Source organism: Varanus komodoensis, unplaced genomic scaffold, assembly GCF_004798865.1.
Source record: "Varanus komodoensis strain SLA01 unplaced genomic scaffold, ASM479886v1 scaffold34_1, whole genome shotgun sequence".
NCBI classification, from domain to species: Eukaryota; Metazoa; Chordata; class Lepidosauria; order Squamata; family Varanidae; genus Varanus; species Varanus komodoensis.
Window position 1 is genome coordinate 7,029,417 of NW_025335854.1, and position 16,954 is coordinate 7,046,370.

At 55.0% G+C, this 16,954-nt stretch overlaps 1 protein-coding gene across 1 annotated transcript in view; it reads right to left on the reverse strand.

Annotated features, from left to right (window-relative positions):
• Positions 1 to 1,999: 1,999 nt before the first annotated feature.
• The window catches only part of QSOX1 (quiescin sulfhydryl oxidase 1), a 59,785-nt gene continuing 44,830 nt past the window's right edge, over positions 2,000 to 16,954 (reverse strand). Inside the window, exons 7-12 of the mRNA XM_044439268.1 lie at positions 13,174 to 13,311; positions 12,047 to 12,176; positions 7,331 to 7,447; positions 5,869 to 6,013; positions 4,024 to 4,200; positions 2,000 to 2,802 (exon numbers count right to left, since the gene is read on the reverse strand). Coding sequence (XP_044295203.1) covers positions 2,000 to 2,802; positions 4,024 to 4,200; positions 5,869 to 6,013; positions 7,331 to 7,447; positions 12,047 to 12,176; positions 13,174 to 13,311 — 1,510 coding nt within the window. The remainder of the gene's footprint in view (positions 2,803 to 4,023; positions 4,201 to 5,868; positions 6,014 to 7,330; positions 7,448 to 12,046; positions 12,177 to 13,173; positions 13,312 to 16,954) is intronic.

Sequence of the window (16,954 nt, forward strand, 5' to 3'; positions counted from 1 at the left end):
TAACACGGTAACACTCCCCACAACTGCATCAGTCAGGGAAGCCGGTGCTTATCAGCCCGTTGCTGCAGATGGACGATTGAGAAGATGCCTTTCTGGAGGCCACCAGGTAACTTCTGGACTGAGAGACTGGAATCATGGATCCTCCAGGAGCTCAGGCTTGCCCTTTAGCCAACGCTTCCTCGAGGAGGGGGCTGCACAAGGCACCGGTGTCCACGAGCCCCGTAACTTGCAAAGGAAAGAGGAGACACCCCGAGACGAAGGGGGTGAGCAGAATGCTGCAACGGGCAATATCTCCCATAGCTTCATTTTCCTACTGGTGGCAACCGTGACTAGCTCACTGCTGGGAAGTAAGAGCCATCATGTTTTCATCGAAAGCCATGCTCTCGTGGGGGAGAAGACACTCACCACCATTACGAGCCTTTCCAACTCTTAACCTCCCCTCCTTTTGCTCATGAAAGTCCTGGGCAACCCTCCGCGTTGCCACGGCCGGCTCCCCTCACGAACGCAGCCCCAATCTTTTAAGTGGAGACCCCGGCTACTTCCCCGCTGTGCCTGATGGTCCTTGCAGAGGAAGGCCAACTGGTGAGGCTGCGGACCAGCACTGGGGGCTGAGGGGGGCTTGGAAGTCCCGAAGAGCAATCCAGGTCTCATCTGTTTGAAAATGGACACCCCGAGCCCTTCCCATCTTTCTGCTTGAATGTTCCCGCTCTCCCACCCCAAAGCTTTCTGGCAATCTGAGGGGCGTAACTGGCAGACTGCCTAGCTGGTGAATGGAAGGAAGGAAGGGGAGGAGGAGGAGGAAGACACTATGGAAGGGTCTGCGAGGAATGGAGGAGAGGCTGAAAAAACTCTGGTCTTTCGATAATGGCAGAAAGGTTTATTGTGCCTTGGTGGGGGAGGGTCTGACCCCACGTTGATCAACACACTCCACTGCCAAGCCCCAAAGGCGAGCAAGCACATTTCGGCTGCCATTCTCAGCCATCTTGTTTCTTTGCACGAGTTCAAATCCACGTGGCTTGGGTCGATTTGGGTTTTCCTGCAATTTGGAAGAAGTGTCATCCAGATTATGGTACAGCCAGGCCCATGGGAACTCCTGCAGATGCCTGTACCGTGTGTGCCATTTATGCCACGGGATGGACACTTTTGCTGAATGTCAAAATGGCTGAGAGCAGAACAGAATTCTGCCCGCGACTTTTTCTTTAGCCTGCAAACACAGCGCCGCCACCCTGGGCCGTCTTGGAGAGGGTTGCTCGATGCTCAGCCGCTTCCGAGTCCAGTCTAAAAACGACGACTATAATCAAAATGACCAAACCAAATCGACGCATCACCCAGCTGCCCAATTTAAACTGGGCTTCCAGACCTAGCTTAAAAACACCGGGACTGAAGTCTATTTAGGCTATGGATGGGCTCCAACATACCTCAAGATACCAGGCACAAAAGCTCAAGCTCTCCCCAATGCTCCACGCTACAGGGAATCCCTGCAGCCTGGAAGCAGCAGCTTTTAAAAATCACAGAGTTCCCCATCTGATTAATATTCAAAAAAGACATTTGCTGCAGGTGCCCAACTGGCTCTGGGAACCCCACCCTGCTCCGATTCCCTAAACAGATGCTGTCCAGGGTGGGGTCCAAATGCCGGCGCACCCCTCTCATTCCTAGGAGACCCAAACCGAGAACGTGGCTCTGAAGCGGAATCCCGCTCCCCCTTGGGACACGAAGATCAACCTGTCGCTCAGCTCCCTGTAACTCCGATCCAGATAAGCAAATACAGAACACAGCCGCTGTGCCGAAGACAAGCTCGCCCCGACTCGGGCTGCCGCTGCCCTGCATTTTCCAGGGCCGGCCGGCCCACAAGCCGTCCTCCGCAGCCCACCGGGACAGCGTGTGCCGCTGTATTTGCATATCCTTGACCAGAAAATGAAGGGTTGGGGAGATGCCTCCAGGGGAGGCTGGCCAGCCCAGGCACCCCCCCCCACTGGCTGCCCCCCCCCGCACTCCTCCCTCAAGCCGACGGCAAGCCCAGGCGGCTCTTGTGGTACTTCATGCGCACGCGGAAGAAGGTGTACATGGCCAGCAAGCACAGGGAGGAGAGGAGGTACAGCACAATGCACAGGCTGACGTCCAGCCGGGAGAAGCCCGCTCCCAGGATGTGGAACCACTGGCTCCGCCTCCCGGGGACCAAGCTGCCCTCTGCCGCCGCCTCCGGCTCCTCCATGGCGCCCGTGCGCTTCGGGCCCCCGTGCCGCCGGGGCTCCCAGACGGGATCGTGGTCGAAGGACTGGTGGCCCTCGTCCGGGACCAGCACCACCCCGGTGTCCCGCCTGCTCCGCCGGGACCTGGGGCCGGCCTGGCCCGCCGCCTTCAAGGCCTTGCTCTTGAAGTGCTGCTCGCTGAAGCTGTCCAGGTCGACGATGTCTTCCCCCAGCGTTTTCGTCTTGGTGCTCATCCTGACGATGCTCGGCCTGTGCAGGTCTGCGGGGCCCGGTCTTTCCGAGCCGGGCTTCTTTCTCCTGCTCTCCTGCTTCTCCGTCCTCGCCTGCTCCTCGCCGCCGCCTCCCTCTGCCGGCTCCCCCGCAGCCCCGGGGACTCCATCCTGCACATCGCGACCGTTTCTGGCCGGGGCCACCCGCCTGGGCTCCAAGAAGTCCAGGAAAATGTTGCGCGTGGAAAAGTGGTGTTTGAAGAATTTCAGGACGGAGGCCTTGTTCCAGATGCGCTGGCCGTTGATGTTCATCTGGCACGTCCAACAGAGCTCCTGGGGAGGCCACTGAATCTTGGGGAACCTGGGGTCCTCGCTCGTCTTCCCTGCGCAAAGAAAGCTGGAAGTGGAGCGCCAGACAGCGGGGGCACGTGGCCCCAAGGGCCTCCGCCAGTGAGCCCCACCCTGTGGTTTCTTGGCCCGCGGAGCTGCAAGGGCCACCGGGTCAGGCCCCGCCCCTGCATCCTGCACTCCCCATGGCCAGCTGCCTGCTCCCTGTGCCCAGCGCTGGGGCCGGCCCCCCGACCCCTCCGCACCAGGCACGGCTTTCAAGCCTTCCTTGCTTTATGGGAGGAGGCAGGGAGCTCTCCCGAGCAAGGCGGGTGGCTGGTCGCCTCTGGGGTTCCTCTCCAAACGGCCAGCCGTGCTTTCTGGGCTGGCGAAGCAGGGGGGGTTGGACTGCTGGGGACTGAAAGAGGCACAGAGCGAAGCGTGTGGAGAAATGGGGGGGCTGTGTGGCCATTCGGGACAAGGAATGTGCCGGTGTGCAGAATCCCTCTGCCCTTGGGCAGCCACAGCTGCAAGAAGCAGGGAAAGGGGCGGGGGGGTGGTCTACCTTCAGGAGCCCGGCATGTTTTTCATTTCCCCTTTTACGTGCTCCTCAAGAGGCCACCCGCACCCTTTCCTCCTTTCTCAACCCAGGGCCTGCATTTCAGCAAAGAACCCGGCTGGGGTTCTTTGGGTGGCCAAAGCGGTCGGAAACACTGCTGGAGAGAGAGCTGCACCACCCAGGGAAGCAAGCGAACCCAGAAGTGGCAAATGCGAGACAGGCGTGGAAACGAGCCCGGGTGCAGTTTGGCCGCGCAGGGCATGCTGGGAGCGCCAGAGCTTCTTTCTAGCTGGCAGCACAGAGGGCGGCACCCTGAGTTTCCACAATCCCCCAGCGAGTCTGGAAAGGAGGCGGGGCTTTGGCAAGGGGGAGGAGCCTCCCTCAGAGCCCAGAGGGTTGGATGGGCAGCCCGGCAGGCTGGATCTGACCTGCTGCCTGGGGAGCTCCCACACCTGGCCTAGGCTCTTTCTGGCTGGGGTGGGTTGTCGGCGCTGAAACCGGAGAGCCATGACCTAGCGGCAGGGAGTGGACGCATCCGCAGGACGGCGAAATACGGAAACCGGGCCTGAGTTTCCGGAAAGCCTCCCGAGGGGAGCGTCTACTCAGAAGTGACCGGCGGAAAGAGCAGGGCACGTGTCAGCCCGTGGCTATCCGTGGCCTGCCCTGAGACCGGGGGAGGGGGGGGTGACAGGCGCTCCCCCAGCAGCGCAGCTGTTACCTGCCAAGCGAGCGTTGACTCGGTTGTGCCTTGACCAAAGCCACAGAATGGCCGCATCGGTGTGCTGCACTTTGTCCATGTCTTCGGCGGCCATGCCTTCAAAGTGCTCCGCGCACTCCCGACAGCCGAAGAAATGCCGGACGTATGCTCTCATCGCCCGGAGGGCCTCCGGCGACCCTACGAAGGAGAGCGGACAGGAGAGGGGAGGACCGTTAAAATGGGAGAAAAGAACGGCGGAAAATGTGCCTCTTGACTCATGGTGAATTCAGGTGCTGCGCAGCTACCGTGTTTCCCCGAAAATAAGACCAGGTCTTATATTAATTTTTGCTCCAAGAGATGCATTAGGGCTCATTTTCCGGTGATGTCTTATTTTTTCTTACGAAAGCCGTAAGATTCTCGCCCCGAGATTCCTTCACGATTCCTTTCTTGTACTCAATGGAGCAGCTTTCTTTTTGCACCCATCTTGCATTTTGCATCCATGCATTAAGTACGTCCGTCACAACACACGACGTATCGAATTATGAAACACGTCCGTTCGTTATCAAGTGCGCACGTTAGCCATGCGCTGTGTCTGGGCTCCCATTGGTCGTTCGGCAATGAGTCTCGCATTCATCTCTTTCCATAGGCATTTACCCCTCTTCCAAAGGCGTCCGCTTGGGTATTTACAAATACTAAATTATAATGTATATTATCATTTATTTTAAGTATTAATGTCCATAATTATATTACTTATTTATATGTAATTATATATTAATATTATTATTTTATCATTCAATACGTCTGTCATGTGCTGCAACGGATGTACTACTGCGTTCCCCCGTCTGTCTGGCTGACGATCTTAACTGGGGCTTACTTTGGGGGTAGGGCTTATATGACGAGCATGCTGAAAAACCATGCTAGGGCTTATTTTCCGGTTAGGTCTTATTTTCTGGCAACACGGCGGTTCTGCTGCTGAAACATGAGGAGAGGGACGGATGCCAGGCGGATGCTACAGCAGCCAGGCATTCAACGAGGGGCAGCTAACTCCAGAGGCTGCTACCGCTGCCAATTCAAAGTCTGGATCGCTGGATTCGGCACCTGGGCCACCGGGCTGCAACGTCGTAGGGGGAAAGGCAGCATTTGTGATGCGGGCGGGGGGGGTGCTTAATTCTTCCCCTTTTTGCTGCTTTCCTCCCATGGGGTTCTGGATCAACACTTGCCAAATCAAGAAGAAAACCACCCGGGGAGGGAACCGCAGCGGGAAACAGCGGGTAAGGTGCCATCCTCCCACTCGCTGCTTTTCTGCTGCAAATCAGTTCTTCCCCTGGCACTCTGCACATGCTTGGCGTTCAGTGGGAAGTGACACATTTTGTACTACTTTCCTATGGGAAAGTGTAAAGGTACCAGCATCTTCGCAAGTGCACCGCCATCGATAGTCACGGTTATTTTCATTCCAGAGTGCCTTTTTTAACGTAAGTAATATTTCCCATATACTTAAGTACTTCCTCTTCCCAGGCTCTTAAAACTATAAAAGTGACTGTGTGCAATTACTTGGATGCGGTGCGTTAAAACCCAAAAATTAAATAGTCAGGGGACCTTGAGACATCTTTGTGGGATGCTGATGGACCCAGGGTTGTGCATGGATAGGAAATGTTCCTTCTCCCACTTTCCCAAAAAAATTACCAAGAAGGGAGGGAGGGAGGGAACGTACACAAAATCCTCCAACCAGGAACTGTAAGAGGATGACTAGGACCAAGACACCAACAAGATAAAAACTTCTTGCTGCAGTTTTGGTGGAAGAGCACATGAAAACAGTTCAGGGCTCAGTGGCTGAGCGAGAAAAGGCTGACCGCCACCCTTACTTACTCCTGGTCTTGGGGTCAAGCAGCGCTTCTTGTACTGTCAGCAGGTGGAAGAGGGTCCACAGACTACACGGATAGCCTCGGAACCCGGGTTTGCTTCCCTGACATCCGACCCAAATTGTTTTCTCGGGCAATCTTGCATTTGGAAGCTGGAAGACAGGCAGGGGAAAAAGCTCTGTTGGTGTGTTAAGGCTGCAGAAGAAGGAAAGGGACAGAAAGGGGTGGAAGTCGAGGACGTCAGCTTTCAAACTGTGACCCAGGGAACCCTGGAGCGCTCAGAAGGGGAGCAGGGATTCTGCAACCCAAACACGGTCAAAGAACTGCCCCATTATTCCTGATTCTCCCCATGGCTGGTGAGCACAGCACCCGGGGGACAGTTTTTCTGATTATGTGACATAACAATAAGGAATACAGATATGAAGAAAACTAGCAGCACTCCATTCTTTCATTTCTTTCATTTCTACTCCATTATGAACGTTGACTGGCTTTTGATATTTATTAGCTATTTGATCTCTGCAGCTATTTGATCATTACCTTCAGTAATGTCAGGTTTCACCATTCATATTATATTCCATAATTAGTAAATTTTCTAAACAATTCAGAAATAGTAAAGCTGATTCCCCAGCACCTGACACAGACACAAAACTGGAAGCTACGTTTAACATGCAATTAATTAACTTAACATTAATTGCATGCCTGGTTTTTCAGTAACCCCTTTTAAACGGAACCATTTCTGGATCACAGGGAATATCTAGGCCAGGCATATACTTGATGGCATTTAAAATACTGCCCAATAAATTTTGATCTTGGGACAGCTCCAGAAAAGTGATAAAGATCAGCTTGAACAGTATTCCATTGCCAACAATTGTCATTTAACAAGGTATATATATACTTCACTCTATGAGGAATGAGATAGTACTGGTACTGTCTTTTTAAACAAGTTTTAAAAAAATCAGCTGAATTTCTGAGTAGGGTCTGCAGTGCAGACAAAGATATAAAGCTGTTTGTATTCTAGCATAATCTAAAGCAACCTGTAGAATGGCCCTTTAGAGGTGCTGACTACAACTCCCATCATCATACTTGGGGATGATGGGCGCTGTAGTCCCAACACATGGGGCGGGGCCCAAGAGAGGAAGGCTGCCTTAGGATGGGCTCCGGAGTTTTCCAGAATGGGCAGGTGTCCTCCAGGGCAGGTCGGCAGGCAGCTCGCAGGACAACATTGCGCGGGATGCTTACAGGAGCTCTCAGCCCAAGTGTCCAGGGGGCCATAAGCCGCCCACCCTGAGGGCCTGGCTTCTTTTCTGACACAAATCCAACAGGGACTCATCACTCATCACTATGGAAGTCGGCACGGGAATTGCTCCCAAACGACAGGATGTGTGAATGCCGCTCGGAGAGAAAATGGAAGCAGGAAGGCCTGAACTCCTGGGCTGGAGAAGACGCTCCACCTGCACGGGGTCACGTACCTCCTCTTTATTCCGCAGGGCCTCCTCCCACTCGCTCTGTGAAATATTTGTCTTCGACTTCAGCCAAAAGTCCAGGTTGAGAAGGAAGTTCATGACCATGAGACGTCCAGGAAAATACTGGTGGAAAAATGCAAGGCGGGAAAGCAGATGGTTAGCCGGCAGTCCTTGGCGGAGGGCAACGCAGAGAGCGGCGCGTGCCCCAGGCCCACGCCGGAGTCTCTGGACACGCTAAAACGCTTAGCGAACACAGAATATATAGCTCAGGATGCAAAATTCCGGTTGGTGAGGATCTCGGGCCAGCTCAAGCTGACATGAGCACTAACGTTAAGTCACACTGGAGCTGCATAAGGAACTTCTAGCATTAACGCCAATGGTATTGAGTAGTGGAAAGGGTTGGGGTCAGGCTTGAGCGAAAGGTGGCGTATGGTAGTTCAACATAATTTACATTTGCTTATGTATCTATTTTAAACATTTGTATGCCACCCGATCGTGCCACCACAGCACCTCTGGGCAGCTCACAACATGAGATAAAAACACAATAAAAGCATAAGAACCATAACACATTAAAAACATCAATAAAATACATTAGCACGTGTATTGACTCGGTTAATACACCCTTCATTTTCATTAACAAAAAGCCTCCCAATTTTTTTCAGCAGAGAGGGGCATATTTCTAGACAAAATGAAACTATAGAAAACTGGTTTTCCTCCCCAGAGGTTTTTGGACAAATTGAAGGAAATCCAATCATTAGCACCCTTTACAATTTGAAAGGCACTTTGTTACTTCAGTAATATAAAATGTATTGTGCAAAACTTGGTTTGCCATAAAATCATCACGTTTGGCCTATTAAAAGAACACTTTATTCAGACAATAGTTGCAACCTGGATTTATTTCTCGCTTTTTTATTTGTTTCTTTGTGCCCTGAATGGTTTATGAGAAGCAGATGCAAAAACCAATAAATTAGAAGAAACCACTCACGTTCATAAAACAGTGAATATTATGCTTCCCCCAGTGGACACAGAGCGCTCATTCCTAGGAAGAAGCTAAGGACGGCTTGGTCCTTTCTCCCAGTCCTTTGAGGTCTACTCAGGAGGAGGGGCACAGGCCCACCCACTGCTCCAGCAAGGGGGAGCTCCTCTTTTCCTTGGCACCAAAGGCAGAGCCCCCAGAGGCTGGGACACCATCCTGCGCCTGCCTTTGAGCATCACAGTCACCGCCCAGGACTAGCTCATCCTCAGTGTACAGGAACTGCACCCAGCCCTGGTCAAGCATCTGTTACGAAGCTTTTCGACAACATTTGCGGGGAGTAAATGCATGGACGCTTCGCTTGAAACGCTCCATTCATCGTTCTGAAATTCTCATCAGCAGCCGCAGCAGCAGCTTCATTTCAATACCAGCCCACAGCTGAAGCTCCATGAAAGAAAACATTCCGAATACATTAAAAAAAATTCCCGGTTTTTCATAAGAAGCTCCCCCACACCTCAAAAGGTGTTGGGGGGAAAAGACTGGGAAAAACATTCCCAATTTCCCCCTGGTTCTTCTGTGCCGATGCCAGAGACAGGAGGGCTGGCAGTTCCTCTCTGCCTGGACAGCACCTCAAGGCGCAGGCTTAAACTAAGCTGCGCCACCCTCCCCTCTTCCCGCCATGAAAAGCTTAACGCATCACACTAAGCTCCTCTGGGAACGCCACTTCCTCGGGTGCTTCAACTGCCAAAGGGAGTGAGGAGCAGGAGAGGTGGGAAACGGCCCAGGCGGGTGCTGCATGGGGTTTTGTTCCTCCGGGCTCCGCAGGGCCTGCTCCCGGGTCCGTGGCTGCAGGACTCTGTGCAGCCAATGAAGCGGTGGCAGAACCGAAACAGCGGAACGGGGTGCCGAAGCGCCGGTTACCTCCTACAAGATGTTGGGGGAGGTCACGCAGAGTTTTAAGCTGGTGCCCCAAAAATTACAAAAATGAGCAGGAGTTGAACGAATCTCTCTGGAGAGAGCCGATCCCGCCGTGTGCTCCACTGTGAAAGAGGCTGAGCGGGCACTTGTCTGCCCACACAGGTTGGGCACACACAGAAGCAGGGCCTCGGCTCACCATCTCCACACACAGGGAAGTCCTTCCGGGGGAAGACTGTCCTTCCGACAGAGTCACTTCGGAATTCCTGTGCCACACCCCAGGATGTGAAATTACACCCAGAAACCAAGGAGCAGCCAATGAATGTCTTGAAACACAGGTGGGATCTATTCAGAACAGCGGGTCCCAGTTAACAGCCCGGCTCCCATAGTCTTAACCAGCTGAACTTCCCAAGTCCCACACAGAACATGCTGCAGTAGTCCAAGCGATTGCGCTGGCAAGGGCAGAGCTTCCAGGTGGAAGATCAACCAGAGTTGCTGCGTCCGCACACAGAGTGAGGTTTAACCTCTCCCTGAAAACCTGATCTTCAAGAGGAGCTGCATCCACATCACTGGAGCCTCCTATCAGCCTTCCTTCTTGCCCAGACTGCATTTAATTCAGTAGCCCAAATCCAGCCCATTAAAGTCTCCAGAAACCACCAAATTTGGGCTAGGTGGAAATGACCAAAGAGGTGAGACTGTGATAGCACTTCAAAGCACTGGATGGCCATATGGAGGTTTCCTGTAGCCATCAAACAGCACAGAGACATGGCAAAATCTTGCATTCCCTCATAGTGCAAGTGTGGGGCCACTGTCCCCCAGTTTAACTGTCCATGTAGGAACAAAGCCACTGGAATGCAATGCCTCCAGTTCTCCTCCAAGACAGTCAGCCTGGAAAGATGCTGTGGCTGATGGCCTGAAGGCCACCAAGCTCCAGGAGAGTCAAGAGGCTGCGCCTGCCGGGTTCCTCCCAGGACAGCCCATCATTCCAGGTAGTTTCTCTTCCAAAAATGCTGGAAGGAACACCGAAAGGGATGCAGATCATCTCTCACATCCAGGATGGTCTGGACTCCAGCATCTGCTCCAGCACTTTGCTCAAGGACAGTTCTGTGTCCAGGCAACAGGTGGACGAAACCTCGGCTTTTCCCTAGGAAGTCTCACGGCCACATCCTCACAGTGGCTGGGGTCCTGACCCCCACCCGCCCTTCAGGAGGCACCCCCACAGCCACGGACGAGCATCAAGAGGACAGCCTGTCTCCAAGCAGCCCGGCAACCCCTTTAGCCTGCAAGAGTGGAAAGCCCAGTGAGCAACAGTGGGGAGAAGGGCTGGGGGAAGGGGGGCCAGCGGGGAACACACGGCACCAGGGCACCCCAGGCCCCTTTCCAGGCATCTGAAAAGAGGCCCTGCCCCCTACATTTCTGCCCTAACCATGGTCCGGCACTGCAGACCCACCTGGCTCCCTGCTTCAAAGATGCAAATCTTCCTATCCCGAGTATCTGATGAGGCCGGAGAACCCTTTCCATGCCACTGCCTGAGATGCGGCTCTATCGGGAATAAGGGCCTGGCACCCCAGTGCTTCCAGAGGCCACCAGGCCTGGCCTCCCCCTGCGGTCCCCCACCTCCTGCCCTCCTCCCGAGTCCTCACGGCCCACCCAGCTGCTGGAGGCCAGCTCTTGCCAACACTCAGCGCAGGCACGGAAAAGCCGCCTGGTGCTCTCCGCGTTTGTCGGCTGCTTCCTGAAGGGCCGGTGGGATTCCTGGCTACATGCCGCCCAGCCGCTGCCTGCTAATACCCAAACAGCCTTCCCCTCTGTCTGTATTCAAGATGCCGCCCCCGCAAACAAGCCAGTCCCCGCGGGCCAGCAGCCAGGATCCAAATCTCAGTCGTAACTCCAAAATAGTCTACAAGGGATACGCAAAGCTACTGTGACAATAAGTCAACTCGAATCCGATTAGCATCAGCACTTTAAAACCGCAAGCACTCTGGGGAGGGGGAGACCAAAGAGCTACGGGGGTGGGGGCGGCGGGGGGAGAACGTGCAGAGGAAAGGGCCGTGTCACGGGAAGAGCGCCAGGCAGCTGCGGAGATGAGAGGAGGAGCAGGAAAGGGGGCAGGAGGAGAGGAGGCAGGGAAATGAGTGGGGGGCGGACAAAAGAGGGCGAAGAGCACCCGATGAGCAAGCACAAGCACTTCTAAATGGGAGGGGGGGAAACGACCCTTTAATTCTATGCCTGATCCTTTCTTTTCTTTCAAGCTGGAGAAATGCGATCTTCCCACAAGTCCTTTCCTAGAGCGCTCTGCAGAGGAATACGCACAAGGACCACAAGAAGTGTTCTGGCCCTCAAGATGTTCCTCATTTCGCACAGGGAAATGGGAACAAACGTGCAAAACTGCAGAATCAGACTTGGATGGGACCCTCTTAGGAGCCTGGTCATATCGGAACAGCAGCTCTCCGATGTTTCAGACCTGTTTTTCCCTGCCTGAGGTCTCTTTGGGAGGATGCCGAAACCGAACCCGGGACCTTACAGAGGCAACGAGCTCTCCAAACCTTCAGATTTCTTTTTTGCAGTTTCCAGACCCCAAGGAGGAAAGGAAAAGGGTGGCTTGGAGGAGAAGTGAATTGATGACAATTTAACCAGTAATGGGTTAAACAGCTGGATCCTAGCTGGACTGCGCCACCTGGTGGCCAAAACCTAGCAGCACAATCTGCACATGGAACAAAAGGAGAAATGGGCTCTTTTTAAGGCAAGAGTTTTTGCACCAGTTTCCCAAATGGGACGGCTGAGCCACCAGCTATAAACATCTGGGAAGGCTCTGAGATTGCTCAAGGGCTCACCTTGGTGAGGACGTTCACGTACTGCTTCAGGGCGGAAAGCCGCTCCTTCTCCAGGTAGGGGTAGCGTGCAGCCTCGCTCCTCAGGGTATACACCACCGCTGACTCCACATCGGCCATGTACACCTTCTTCCTGTGGCAGAAAAATGGCCAGAAGATGGACGGAAGGACAGAAGGACACACGCCCAGGGCCTCATCCACCTGCTCCTTTGACACCCTCCGGCCCACTGGCCATCAACCGAGGCAAAGGCGCTTTGTGGAAGGAGCCCCTGCAGGCGAGGCCCCCATCCACCATTCCCTCTTTCAATGAGCCTCTTAAGGAGACCATGGAGGGCAGTCGTCCAACGCCCTTGCTCGTTGCCACAGCAAAAGTGAGAGAGTCTTGCGGTGCCTTCACAAGGAATAACTGTATTCTGGCACACGTTTCAGCGGGCTTTGCCACGCCAAGTAGGGTCTACCCATAGATCTTGGGCGATGCAAGATGCATCCAGACTTTCTTGCCGCTTATTCCATGAACAGGTACAATCCTGAGCCTGTTTATGTTTAGGCAGAGAAATAGTCTGACGGCTCCCAGCATTTCCCAGTCAGTACAGGTGGCTGGGAAGGCTGGGTGCTGGAGAACCCTTGATCTAAGCATGTCTCAGACTGTGATCTAAAGGACTTTGGTCTGTGCACTGGAATCCCACTGTGTCCAGAATTAAGGGAAATGCGATCTTCAGAGAGAAGCTGCGGCCAAAACCATTCTCCTCCGACGTCTAGGTTTCCATGTGGAGGCAGAGTCCAGCTTGTGCTCCACTGCACAAGGAGACCCCTGAACGCAGAGCTTCCCAGTCTGCAGGGAGCCGGAAACCATCCAAGCACCACTTGGGTGAGCAGAGGCAGCCAGAGAATTGGGAGCAGGCAACTTGGGTGTTGGGACAATGATCACACAGCATTTAGGACTCGCTTTCTGTTCCCCTTCCCACTTACATCGCTCCACGTTATCCTCGCAACAGCAACCCTGCGAGGTAGGCTGGGCTGAGACTGTGGCTGGCTCACCGTCAGCCAGTTGGCTCCAGGACTGAGCAGGGACGAGGACCCAGGTCCTCCTCTGACCACACGGGTGCTCAAAAGCACCTGGAGACACTTACCTGTCCACCAGCCGCCAGGGGGCAACGGTCGTGCTTGGCCCTGCCGTGGGCAGCACGGTGGGCCTGAAGGAGTCGCCTCGAACGACCCCAGGCAACCTCCTCAGATAGTGGGTGTAAGCGGGTCTCGCATCAACGTGCCTGCAAAGGAAGACGAGGGGAGAGTCGCCTGAGACGAGGTGGGCCTCTTTTCTTCCAACCTAACATCCCGCATTACAGACGCCCCACCTGCAGAAGGCAAGGGGAAGAGCAAGCAGGGACACACAAGCAGCAAGCAGCATCTCCTCCTCGGCTGTCACAGACCAAAGACTCCCCTGGGCCAGTTCGGCCCCCCAGATGCGTCCAACCACTGATCGCCTTCCTGTTATCAGTGACGCTGGGGGAACGGCCCCCAGGTGTTCCAGGGGTGCAACGGGAGAAGCAGACCTGGCGCACTCCAGATGGTTTAGAGCAGAGCTCATAGCCCCAAATTCCTGGCCAGCGACTCTGCTTGCAAAACCGCCATCCCGAACATCTGGATGCCCAGCCTAGAGCACATCTCCCCTTTTTCCTGATCAGGGACCGTGCAGCAGGGGAAGGAGGGAATGGTTAGACCAACCCTATCTGGGGATCCTCGGTTAGGAAACGCGACTTCAGTTTCTCCTGCGACTTCCTGCAAGACCCCGCATGCTCAGCGCCGTGCAAACTCATTTCAGGTTTGTTTGTTTGGAGTTTTTATATGCCATCCCATCGCTTAACGCCTCGGGACGGCTTACATAAATAAACATAAATAGACAACATAGTGCCCAACACAAATACAAAAAATATAAATTACACAAATTAAAAACCCCGATTCATTCTGGCTGGAAATTAAAACCTATAGATAATATTAAATGTTGTTAAAATATTGTTTAAATAAAAAGGTCTTAGCCTGGCGCCGAGAAACAAAGAACGACGGCGCCAGGCGGACCTCTCTGGGGAGGTTAGGTGGGCTGCAGCTTCCCGGAAGGCCCGTGCCAAGCAAGTTCTCTTCCCACAGTGTTCTGACCCATAGCGGCTTCTGAACCATCCCTCGGCAGGGTCATCTACCCCGACGGACTGTTTTCTGCAATTTTACACAGAATCTAACATTTGGAGCATGATACGAGCATTTGGGATTATTTGCTTCCTGGCAGACTGCAAGGATGCCCAGTTTGGACTGGGATTCAAGTCCCTGTCTGCCAACATGATGGCTCTTGACCTAAGCTATCAAAGGCCTGTTGCAAGGCAAAAATGGGAGAACCCTGTAACTGCGATTAGGAACAGCAGAATGTGAACGGAAACGAAAAACATAATGTTTCAAAGTGATTTTTTTAGCCTGCGCGATTATACAGGTATGTGGGAAGACAGCAGATCATCTGGGAAACTCCCGCAGGAGAAAAACAGCAAGGAGCATGGCAGACCGTGGCAGGTTTCCGCAAGAGCAGCACGATCTGCATTAATTTTACTGCCTCTGCAGAGGGAGGGGCCCTGTCCTCCAGCCTACAGGGGGCAGGAGCACGAGTCAGGGTTCCCTCCACACGGGCTGCACCGTTTTTTAGCACCACGAGTGAAGCTGTGCATGAGTCAGAGCAGCCCTGAGTTTGTTGTCTGGATCACACCGGTGTGACAGCCAGAGGAGCCCAGACGGGAGCCCAGCCCAGGATCACAGCCGGCTGCTAACAAGGGGTGGGATGTGCTGGGTTCAAGTGCGGGGGAAGCGGGGTGGCCTCCGAGCACATAGCTCCCCTTGCAATCCTCTCCTCCCATTCGCGGCTCAACCACAGACAGGTCGGCCTCCCTTTCTTCAGGGGAGCGACACGAAGGAAACCCGGGAAGGGCGAGCCGACTTTCCCTGCCGTCCAAAGCAGAACCCATGGGGCGGAAAGCTGCCCGCCAGTGCGGGAAGCCGGCGGGGCTCGCAACAAACCCCCGGGAGCCGCAGGCCGGGGTGTGCCGTGGCCCTCGGCTTGCTCGGCCCATCAGGGCCTCTCCACAAGCAGGTGGCCGCGAGGCTGCAGCATCGCCCCGAGCAATCCTCCCCTCCGCCGGCGCCACGGGAAGGAGAACAACGGCCCGCCCGCGGGAGGAAGCGGGCAGGGGGCACTGCTTCCTGGGGGGCAGCCCCCCGGGAAGCCAGCTCCGACCTGGGCGGACCCATCACACCCCTCAGCCCCACTGGAAAGCCCGGTGCCAGCACAGCCCTTCGCCTGCCCCACGGCGGGCATCAATCACTCGCTAAGAGCTGCACGAGCCTGCGGGGTGGGGGGGGCGGGGGGGGCAGGAGAGGGACCATCTGTTTGCTATTGAGCGCGTTACTCAGCAGCAGGTCCCATTGTTCTCCGCCAGCATCTCAGGAGCAGCCATTGTCTGGCTCCTAATGAACTTTTCTGCAATTAGGAAAGCATGCGGGAGGCTGCCTGCCTGCCAGCCCTTTGGAAGGCTCTTCCATCAGTACGAAACCCGAGTGACGCCGTCCACCAGGCGCCTTGTGCAGGCGAGGAAGAGCATCGCGTCCGGAAAGAGATCGCGAGCGGCAGGAAACGAGGGCCAAGGACTCGCAATGGGGCACAGGAGCCCCGCCACCGCGGTCCTCGGCAGGCGTCGGCCACCCGGCACGGCTCACGCGGCAAGAGTCCAAGCGGCCATTTGCAAAGGCAAGCTGGGGGGCACTGCTCACCCTGAATGCTTTCCGGCACTGAAAAGCGGCAGGTGTTCCAGGCAGGATTCCCGGGCGAGAACAGGCTGAGGCACACCATGAGGTGAGACGGAAGAGGCCCGTGGCCGCAGCGTGCAGGCGCTACGGCTTCCCCCAGGGTGTTCTGGGTATCATGCCTGGCGGAAGGGCCGAGAAGTTCTCTGGCCCACCGTTCCACAGAACTCCAGCCCTCGGGGCCTTTGTGCGGGAACGGCTGCCAACCCGCCCAACGCCGTCCTACAGATGCACGCAGCCAGATCAGCACACTGCTGGCCCTGCACCCGAGCCGGCTGGAGCCAGGGTCAGACTAGATGGCCCGGGAGACCCCTTCTGACTTGCTCTGTTTCTGCGTACTCACCTCAGGTGTGGTACCCACTTTTAATTTAAAAAATACAAGTTCCTCTGCCTTGTTCTGTTTCTCTCACCACAGTGTTTCCCCTCCCTACACAAGATCCGGAGAAAAGGTACAACCAACTCTAAAATCCTGCAACAGCAGCGTTGGCAGGGGCCCAGACGGCCATTGGATCCAGCCCTCTGCTCGATGCTGGACTCCGAGTTCAAGCACCCCTAATGCACTGCTGCCCACCTGCACCTTGAAGGCCTCCAGGGTGGGAGAGCCCTCAAACTCTCTAGGGAATTGCGTCCATGGCTGCCCCGCTCTCAGAGTCAGGAAGTGCTTCCTGAGGTTCAGCTGGAACCTGGCTTCCCGTAACATGAGCCCGTTATTCCATGTTCCATACTCTGGGATGGCTGCGAAGAGATCCCAGCCCTCCTCTGTGGGACAGCCTTTCAGGTACTTGAAGAGGGTCTGCTCTGCTCTCCTCTCAGCTAAACATGCCCAGTTCTTCCAGCCTCTTCTCACAGGTCTTTCTTTCCAGTCTCCTTTTATGGGAGACCGATGCTTAAGAGCCTCCTTCCTCCAGCTGCTGCCCTCCAGATGTTCTGGAGGATATGTCCCAGCATGCTCAGCCAGCAGAGTGCAGCAGGTGGCGAAGGCCGCTTCAGAGGTTCCAGGTGTGCGGTGCCAGGCGACCGGAGCGGAACGGACGTGCCATTCCCTCGCCCGGCTCTCTGTCTGCCACATCAGCA